The following is a 10,224-nucleotide window of genomic DNA, read 5'->3' on the forward strand; positions in this document are numbered from 1 at the left end:
TTTTTTTTTTTTTTTTTTTTTTTTTTTTTCCCTAGGGGCGCCTGGGTGGCTCAGTCAGTTAAGCATCCCACTTCGGCTCAGGTCACAATCTCACAGCTCATAAGTTCGAGCCCCGCGTCGGGCTCTGTGCTGATGGCTCGGAACCTGGAGCCTGCCTCGGATTCTGTGTCCTCCTCTCTCTCTGCCCCTCCCCTGCTCGTGCTTTCTCTCGCTCTCTCAAAAATAAATAAACCATTAAAAATTTTTTAAAAATTTTGTAAATGTCTTACTTACTTTTGAAAGAGAGAGAGACACAGCATAAGCAGGGGAGGGACAGAGAGAGAGAGGGAGACACAGGATCCGAAGCAGGCTCAGAACTCGTGAACCATGAGATCATGACCTGAGCCGAAGTCAGACGCTTAACCGAGTCACCCCTGTACCCCTGCCTGGACATCTTTGTGCAACCTGACCAGCTGTACACAGCAACCCCATGTTGCCCATCATCTATGGGACTGACATGAATTCCGTGGCAACGCAGATCATGTCCACGACATAAGTGTTGAATGAATGAACACCAAGAATCACTGTCTTAAGAGGAAATGTTGCAGAGGCCTGGGTGAGCGAACACAGAGACAAATAAAAAGGGGGCCTGTCTGGTAGGACCAGAACTTGCCCGCTGAGCCCTCCATTTGTGTTTCCTCCTGCCCCACAAAGAAGCCTCACAGAGTCTGAAATTCTTAACCTGTCATCTTATTCTGACCCCCAGACCAGCCCCCCTTGGAAAGACATGTCCAGCAGTCCCAGCCCCACACTCACCCTGGAGCATGCTTCGGTAGGCCCCCTCTGTCACCGCATACACGTGGGGTGGTACTTCATGGCGCTTCTTGCCCCGGTACATCTCCACAATGGCCTCCGTATAGATGGGAAGTTGCTTGTATGGATTGATGACCACACAGAAAAGGCCAGAGTACGTCTGCAATGGGCAAGAAAGGAGAGGGCTTCAGCTGCCTGCCTGAGGCCCAGAGGGCAGCATGGGACTGCCATGTGCGGTTGGGCACGTTGTGCACTGAACGAGGATATCCATCAGAGGGGTTGCCATTCACACCAGGAGAAGGTAGACTCGAACTTTTGTTACAAAGACTTTCAGGCTGATGGTAGAAGAGGATCTTTCCAAATGGCACAAAAAGTGCTGTATGGATGATTCACCGTGAGAGAGAGTGTGGCCTGTACAGCCAGACTTGGCCAGACTTGGCTCACAGCCCATCACCGCCTGGACACACACACACACAGAAAGCGACCATGTGCCAGCTCATGTGCACCACCCTATATAATGGCGGGAGACTGAAAACGACCTGCCTTCATGTTCTTTTTTTTTTTTTTTTTTTTTTAACTTATTTAAGTCATCTCTACCCCCGACTTGGGGCTCACACCCATGATCCCGAGATCAAGAGCTGCAGGTGTGTCCAGCTGACCCAGCATGCGTGTTCTTTCAATGGATTCCTAGGATGCTCTCGGTGTACAGATGGAGAATTCTCTCCAAAACATTATCGAATAAAGAAAACAAGGTGAGCGCTGTTTGCACCGAAAGAGGCAAAAGGAATAATTTGGATGTCTTTGCGCACATGCGCATAATACACGCTCAGAAGCCATCACAGTCTCTGCAGCTGAAACAGGACAGGGACAAGTCTGCGGTCTCTACTGAAAACAGACTCACAGGGCCTCGTACGCAACAGCCTTTGAGGTACACTTCCATTGGGGTTTGGAAATGCTAAGCGTCAGGTTCAAGGTGCGTGGAAATAAAGCTGCCATTTTTCTTGCGTCCAAGTTTACCGACGCCCGGAATTCGTCGTCACACCCGTGGGGGCCTGGGGTTCAGGGCCCCGTTAACGGGTTAAGAGCTTTTCCAGCTCACACAGAGCATCTGGTAGACGGGAGGCACTGAGGGCACAGAGGGGCGACAGGATGGCTAGAGAGCTGCCTGGCCACCTAGCTAGACCGCCGGTGAAGCTAGCTGGAGTTGCCCACAAAATTAGCCAGACAGTTAGCTGCTCGGGACCCGGCTAGTTAACTATTAAGCCGCTGGGCTATTCAGCCAGCTAGCCAGCTACTTAGCTGCCTGGTACAAGGACTGCTTTAAGCTCAGACAGCTTCTCAGGGTGTGGCCACCACAGGCTGGCCCAGCTCCCCGGTGCCAACCTTTTAATGGTGGGAGGGTGGGTGGCCGGGCCGGGAGCAGAACAACCGGTTTGCTGGGTGTCTGCCCTCCCTGCCTTGAGCTCCCCTGTTCGCAGCAGAGGGCGGGGCGGCCGGACCACATTCCCTGGGAGGGTATCTCATGGCTCCTGGCGCCCGGGCCCCCACTCCCGGCTGGCAGAGGAACCCCCTCCCCACGCCACCCATCGGCTCACCGCAGCCCCCTCCTGCCAGCCACACCTCGTTGCCCGGGCGACACCCCTCCACCCGTGGCAACCCAAGCTGGCTGCCAAGGCCAGGGAGCAAAGGGCAGAGGCTGGGGCATGCAGAGCTGGGGACGCCCGGCAGAAAGGTCTGGAGCCCCGCGGCCCCAGCCCTCGGGGCTCTGAAGCGGACCAGCCCAGCAACTCTCCCCCCACTGTCTCTCTCCCCAGTCTCGGTCTCCTCCCCACCTCATTACAGAGGCTGTGGGGATTAAGGGAGATAATGAATAAAAACCAGCTGGCCCAAGGCGGGGCCCATAAAAGGCACTCCCAAGGCAGGTCCGAGACTCTCATGTTACCCGTCCCGCCTGGGAGCTCGGAGCTCGCTCACACTTCGGAAGCCGAGTCATCCCGGGTTTCCAGCTGCGTGTGGCTGGCACATCAGAGGGATTTGCCCTCTCTGAGCCTCAGTCCCCAGGCCTGGGAAATGGGGCTTTTAACCCTCACCACCTAGAATGATTCTTGTTTTTATTGTCTAATGGTTATTTATTTATTTTGAGAGAGAGCGCGCGAGCGTGCGCGCACGCCAGTGGGGGAGGGGCAGGGAGAAAGAGACAGACAGACAGACATGGGGAGAATCGCAAGTAGGCTCTGATGCGGGGCTCGGACTCACGAACCGTGAGATCATGACCTGAGCCGAAACCAAGAGTCAGACGCTTAACCGACTGAGCCACCGGGGCGCCCCCACCACCTAGAAAGATTCGGAGGGAACCGCCACAGGGCATCTTCGGTGCCTCAAGGAGCAGGGAGCACAGCGTGTGCTCCCCACGCCCGAAGCATCCCAGCAAAGGGACTGAGACCCTCAGCGACTCAAAGCCAAATAACATTATTAGTGGCCGAAACCGGGTTTCTGGCGCCCCGGACACCTCACTCTCCACCGGGCGACACCGCCTTCCCCATCACCGGTCAGCCGCTAAGCACATATTTACAAAGCGGGGGCCCGAAGGCAGGACGGGGTGCAGCCCGATGACACCTCTAGCATCTTCTGGCTGGCGCCCTGAGCAAGCGCCTGGAGCTTTCTGGGTCTCACTTTCTCATCACACGAGGACAGGAACAGCACTATCCACATACGGCTGCTGGGAACCATCCGCAGGCTCACGTTGCACGAGTGGGGCACAGCAAGGGCCCGGGCGCCCTGTGCGGGCGCAATACGTTAGCTGCTAACTACTGCCGGGCCAACGGCCTCTCCTCTCCAAGATGTGGGAATAGTTGCTAATTCCTACCTTGCAGCCCTGGGCAAGGGGGCCGGGGGGCGGGTCAGCAAGATCACATCAGAAAGTTTAGAACAGGGAAAGCAGGCATTCACTAAGTGCTAATGATTATTATTAAGGCCCAATTAGCTTCCTGTGTAGTCTTCTGGAATCTTCCATGTCACTTCCATTTGTGAGATCCAGAGCAGAGGTCTCTTTCCCAGGGCTTGCGAGAGCAAGGGAGGACTCAGCAGGGGCCAGTGCGGCCTGGAGAAGGTGCCAACGCCATCCAGGGTCAGACAGCCCTCAATTCAAAGCCCGTGCCCGTCACTACAAGTGGAGGGGCCTGAGCCAGCCACTGGCTCTCACAGCCTCGGTTCCCTCCTTCCTAAATGGGAGTCTGACTTCATAAAAATACTCTGATCTTGGGGCGCCTGGGTGGCTCAGTCTGTTAAGCATCCAACTTCAGCTCAGGTCATGATCTCACGGTCCGTGGGTTCGAGCCCCGTGTTGGGCTCTGTGCTGCCAGCTCAGAGCCTGGATCCTGCTTTGGATTCTGTGTCTCCCTCTCTCTCTGACCCTCCCCCGTTCATGCTCTGTCTCCCTCTGTCTCAAAAATAAATAAACATTAAAAAAAATTTTTTTAAAAACAAACACCTCTGATCTTGTGCTTTGTGACCTTTAACAGGGTGGATAGTGGGGCCTCTTTATTTATTTACAATATATAATATCTATACTAAATATATTTATATTATAATATTATAGTATAATATTTATATATAAATATTAATGTTTATAATATTTTGATATATGTCACTCCTGATGTCAATGTCCTTTCATCACTCTCCTTAAAGTTTTGTTTTTGGGGGCATCTGGATGGCTCAGTCGGTTGAGTGTCCAACTTCAGATCAGGTCATGATCTCACGGTTCGTGGGTTTGAGCCCCACATCGGGCTCTGTGCTGACAGCTCAGAGCCTAGAACCTGCATCAGATTCTGGGTCTCCCTCTCTCTCTGCCCCTCCCCTGCTGGCGCTTTGTCTCGGTCCTTAAAAATAAATAAATGTAAATGGGGCGCCTGGGTGGCGCAGTCGGTTAAGCGTCCGACTTCAGCCAGGTCACGATCTCGCGGTCCGTGAGTTCGAGCCCCGCGTCAGGCTCTGGGCTGATGGCTCGGAGCCTGGAGCCTGTTTCCGATTCTGTGTCTCCCTCTCTCTCTGCCCCTCCCCCATTCATGCTCTGTCTCTCTCTGTCCCAAAAATAAATAAAAAACGTTGAAAAAAAAAATTTTAAATAAATAAATAAATAAATAAATGTAAAAAAAAATTTTTTTTTAAGTTTTGTTGTTGTTTTTAATATAAAACCAGCACTGTTCCTTTCGAGGTGTTAGCTAGGAATTTAATGATTTTTCTTGGGGGGGGGGCACACCAAGGCGGTGAGACCACAGTCCTGTAAGCAGATGTTTGGAATACCACTCTGGGGCCAGCCACCTGGGTTCAAATCCCGACCTGACTCCTTCCTATCTAGGTGACCCAGGACCCAAGTCACTTGACATTCCTGAACATCAGGTGATAACAACAGTCCCCCACCCAGGGGTGCGCTGATAACCCAGTCAGCACTTAGAACAGCACTTGGCACATGGTAAGTGCTCAGTAAATATTTGCTAGCCACCATTATTATTATTTTTCGTTATTATTGTCGACATTCTTTGTCAATCTCTTTAATCCTGTTTGCTCTAATAACGCTCTGACTGCCCATTAGAACCACCCTGGAAGCTTATTAAAGAGACCAACGGCCTTGTCACAGCCCCAGAAAGGCTGATTTACACGGGGGATGGGGCTCAGGTGCTATATTTTCAAAAAATTCCCCGCATGATTCTAAGGCAAAGACAGGCTTGAGAACCACTGGCCTACTCCTCCTATCCGCTGTGAAGACGAAATCATGGGAGGTAGGAAATGCTCCATAGTCAACCTCACTATCATCAACTCTACCTGTATCTTTTTTTCTCAAGTTTATTTATTTATTCCTGAGAGAGAGAGAGAGAGAGAGAGACAGCGCAAGCAGGGGAGGGGCAGAGAGAGAGAGAATCCCAAGTAGGCTCTGCGCTGTTCGCACAGAGCCCCACGTGGGACGTGAACTCACGAACTGTGAGATCATGACCTGAGCTGAAATCCAGTCGGATGCTTAACCGACTGAGCCACCCAGACGCCCTAATATTATCTTTATCTTAAGAGGCACCAGAGCAAAGGGATGGAGCCTGGAGCCAGACTACCCAGGTCTGCCATGTCTAACTGGGTGACCTTGGTCAAGGGACTTGACCTTTCTGTGCCTCAGCGTTTGTTTGTTTTTTAATCTGTAAAACGGGGACGACATGCTTTATCATTGTGAAAGCGTATGGAGACAATATAGGTAAGAGTGCCTAGTACATGCTTAACAAATGTCAGCTTTTACTGTTATTAAATCTCTCGGGGCCTCAGTTTCCTTTCAGATAAAAGGGGCTTAATAATAGCCTCTCCTCTGTGCGAAGTGAGAGGGAGTGAATTAACACATGGAAGGCGGTCAGCGCAGAGCCTGACCTGCCGGTTTCCATACTCGGGGGTTGTTATCCATTATTATTACAGACCCGCATCCCTTTCTCAAAATCCTCTGGATGTGTTATATTTGCGAACTCGGAATTTTTTTTTTACACTTGAGGAAAACAGTAAAGTGCGGGGCATGTACTGTATAATATTCCGGGCCACCCCCAATGGGGTCGGAGGCAGTTCCGCCGGCCCAGTAAATTGTAATTTGGCAACCGCGCGGGATGCCCCTTAGAAATCGCCCAGCGTCAGTGAGTCCAGTCGGGTGCTGACACCCAGCTCCTCCGCCCCCCGCCCCCCCAGCACCGCCCTCCCCGCAGGAGGCCACTCACGTAGATGAGGCCCGAGTAGTATCGCTCCCGGAGGTTGTGCAGCACCGAGGCCTCGTTGAGACACGTGAGCTCGGCCATGTCCTCCGCCTTGCTGAACTTGGGCGGGTTCATGCGCTGGATCTGGTCCCGCGGCAGCCGCAGCCGCCGCCCGCTCTCCGCCAGCTCCACCTCGGCCTCCTCCTCGCCCTCGTCCCGCAGCGCCGCCGCCTCGAACCCGTGCAGCTCCGAAGGCACCCACACCAGGCGCCGCGCCGTCCACTCCACCTGCGGCGAGGTGCCCGCGCCCCCGGGCCCGCCACCCACGCCCGGCCCACGGGGCGTGAACAGGTACGGCTGGGCGGCCTCCGGCACGGGGCTGGGCCTGGGGGCCGCCTTCCGCCCAGGCACGGACAAGGTCACCGCGGCCATGGTCTGCAGGGGAGAGAAGAGAGTGGAGTCAGGTGGGGCTCCATCCCCAGCCCGGGCCGCTCCCGCCCCCAGGCCGTCCCCACTGCCTTTCTTCGCCCGACCTCTTTTTACACATCTGCAAAATGGGCCCACAGATCTCCTTTACTAATTCCATTCATTCATTTAATAATTATCTAACGAGCCTGGCTGAGCCAGGCACCATTCAAAGCCTTAGCAAAGGATTCTGCCTACATTAATAACGCCTCTACCTTCCGGCCCTGTGCTGTGTGTCCAGTGTGGGAGCCACTGGGCTCGCCTCCTGGGCACTTAAAATGGAGAATCCAAACTGAGATAGGGTCCTAAGTATAAGACGCAGGGCGGATTTCCAAGACGTGGTACCACAAAATAATCGTTAGTATTTTTTATATTTGATGACTGCTATACTGCAATGATAATTATTTTGAATACACTCGGTTAAATAAATATATCATTAATGTCACTTGTTCCTTTTGAGGGTTTCCTCAAAAACTCAAAAGGCTTTTTTGCTTTTAGAGAAAAAGAGAGAGTGCGCAGGGGAGAGAAAGGGAGAGAGAATCTTAAGCAGGCTTCATGCCCAGCGCAGAGCCTGATGCGGGGCTCGATCCCACAACCCTGGGATGATGACCTGAGCTGAAATCAAGAGTCAGACACTCAATCGACTGAGCCACCCAGGTGACCCCCAGTTGGTGTGTTGTTGTTTTTTTTTTTTTTTTCATTTTTAATGTGGCAACTAGAAAATACTAAATTACATATTTGGCCTGTATTGTATTTCTGTTGGATAGGGCTGCTCTAATCCCAGGAGGCAGATAAAAAGATAAATAAGTAAATTATATAGTATGTTAAATGTGATAAGTGTCAAGGAGAAAAATAAAGCAGGAAACAGGAGACGTGAGGATTGAGGGGTGCTGCAGTTTTAATTGCCCAGGGAAGGCTTCTCTGATGTGGTATTTGAATAAAGACCTGAGGGAGATGAAGGGATGAGCCATGGGAATGTCAAGAGGTAAAGCATTCCAGGCTGGGAGAAGAGCCAGTGCAAAGGCCCTGAGGCAGGAGTGTGCCTATGTGTCTACGGCATTGTAAGAAGCCAGTGTGGCTGGAGCCGAGTAAACAGCGGGGAGAAGGCAGTAGGGGAGGTAACAAGGGGGACCAAGAGGGCCAGACCGGGTCATGATGAGGACATCAACCTCTTAGGTGTAAACCCTAGGAAAGTGTCAATCTGATTTCTGTCACGCAGGTTCCCCAACCACCTGTGGTCTACCCCACAATTGCAGAACAGACTCAAATCTCATGCTTTAGTAATCCGTGCCCTGCTTCCTGGCAACCCGGCTTCCTTTTCTTTAGGATGGGGAGAGAGGCCCCATTCATTCACTTCTCCATTCACTCAACATTCCCTGAGGCTGTCTGGGGACCCAGAGATGTTTCCCATGGGGCCCTGCCTTGAGGAGCTTCTGCAGCCAGTGTGAGCGCTGAGCCGAGCCGATGAGCCGTGGTGAAGACACTGGGTGAGCCAGAACGTGCTAGACGCCTCCCTGCCCTCAAAGGGCACACAGATCAGCGGTGAATAGACCACAGCAATTCCAGGGCGGTCTAAGCACCAGTCGGGAAAAACACCCTCCCTGTCCCTGAAGACGTCTGCCTCTTCTCTTCCACCACCTCAAACGCCCGCATCACTGCCCCGCCACTCCAGTCACCGGAATTCGCGAGCATTTGTCTCCCCATCTCAGTGTTTCTGCCTCTGCCCATCAGGCCCCCCACCTCCAACATTCCCCTGGAGAAGTTCCTCCAAACGGCCAATTCCTTTTTTTTTTTTTTTGAGAGAGAGAAAGATTGCAAGAGTGGGGAAGAGGGGCAGAGAGAGAGAGAGAATCTTAAAGCCATGCTCAGCACGGAGCTCAACACGGGACTCAATCCCACGACCCTGGGATCATGACCTGAGCCCAAATCAGGAGTCGGACGCTCCACCAACTGAGCCACCTGGGCGCCCCATCACCCGGACCCCCCCCCCCCCACACACACACACACACTCCTCGGGCCTGATGCTCTCAGGCCTCAAACCAAGGGTCCCCACAGTCAAGCAGCAGGGTTCTACCACACTCCACGCCACAGACCCCCCAACTGCCAAGGCTAATCCCGGGCCTCCGGTGAGGCCCTGATCCACCCAGAGCCAAGTCCCATCCCTGGGACTTTGCCCCTACCCTCACCCTACCCCACCCACCCACTGCTCCCTCCCATCTGCGACCTTTGACCAGGAAAGGTTTGGGAGTTTTTGTAATCCTCCAGTCCTAGGCCTCCCCTCCCTACAGCCAGGAGTCTGGGCCCCCAGTCCCTCCTCCCTGGGACCCATGAGCCCGGGGGCCCCTCACCTCACTGCAGCCAGGCTAGAGGTGAGGATGATGGGACATCCAAATTCTGAGCCCCGACAACAGCCCCGGTGAGGAATGCCGGCAGGCCTTGGCTCGGAATGGCCGAGCCCCTCCGGCAGCCCCGCCCTCGTGAGCCGGCAGGAACACCTTTGCCAGGGCTCATTACTGTCACCAAGGCAGGTGCTTTCACCTGCCCTGGGAGGGGCAAAGACTGCTGGGCTGGAAAAGGAAAAGGAGCCAGGTATCCGCCCCTGGGGCAGGGGCTGGGCCCTTGGCATCCAGCCCTCTGACCTCAGCCTAGTGATAATTTTGGAGTACCCTCACTGCCAGACCCGGAAATCCGGGCCCCCAGCCCTCCTCCCTCAGACCCAGGGGTCCGGGCCCCCAGCCCCTTCCTCCCCCAGACCCAGGGGTCCGGGCCCCCAGCCCCTTCCTCCCCCAGACCCAGGAGTCCGGACTCCCAGCCCCCTCCTCCCACAGACCCAGGAGTCTGGGCCCCAGCAGCTCCCCCCTCAGACCCAGGAACCCGAGCCCCCAGGCCCCTCCTTCCTCAAGACTAGGAGTCCAGTTCCCCAGACTCAGTGTTCCTGGCCCCAGTGCCTTTCTCCCTCAAGATCTAGGAGTCCAGTTCCCAGTGCTGTCCTCACTCAGACCCGGGATTCCTGGCCCCCAACTCCCCTCCTCTGATCCAGGAATCCGAGTGCCCAACCCCCATTTCCCCGAGACCCAAGCGCCCTTGTGGCCGCCCCTTCAACCCCCGGGTCCTCTGCGCTACCTGGGGCCGCCGGCCGGTGCGGGGCCGGTGCGGGAATCGGGAAGATGGGGAGGGGGCACGGGAATCCCCAGGCCGCTTGAGCTCTCAGGTGCAACTACCTCCGCGGTCCAGCGCGGGGCGGGGCCAC

The 10,224-nt window shown here is 54.4% G+C and overlaps 1 protein-coding gene across 1 annotated transcript in view; it reads right to left on the reverse strand.

Annotated features, from left to right (window-relative positions):
- The window catches only part of MYH14 (myosin heavy chain 14), a 91,463-nt gene extending 81,693 nt beyond the window's left edge, over positions 1-9,770 (reverse strand). The window contains exons 1-3 of the mRNA XM_049622297.1: positions 9,323-9,770; positions 6,534-6,944; positions 796-952 (exon numbers count right to left, since the gene is read on the reverse strand). Of these exons, the coding sequence (XP_049478254.1) occupies positions 796-952; positions 6,534-6,941 (565 nt within the window). The 5' untranslated portion in view covers positions 6,942-6,944; positions 9,323-9,770. The remainder of the gene's footprint in view (positions 1-795; positions 953-6,533; positions 6,945-9,322) is intronic.
- Positions 9,771-10,224: the final 454 nt, after the last annotated feature.

The sequence above is a fragment of the Panthera uncia genome (assembly GCF_023721935.1).
Source record: "Panthera uncia isolate 11264 chromosome E2 unlocalized genomic scaffold, Puncia_PCG_1.0 HiC_scaffold_19, whole genome shotgun sequence".
Taxonomy (NCBI): domain Eukaryota; kingdom Metazoa; phylum Chordata; class Mammalia; order Carnivora; family Felidae; genus Panthera; species Panthera uncia.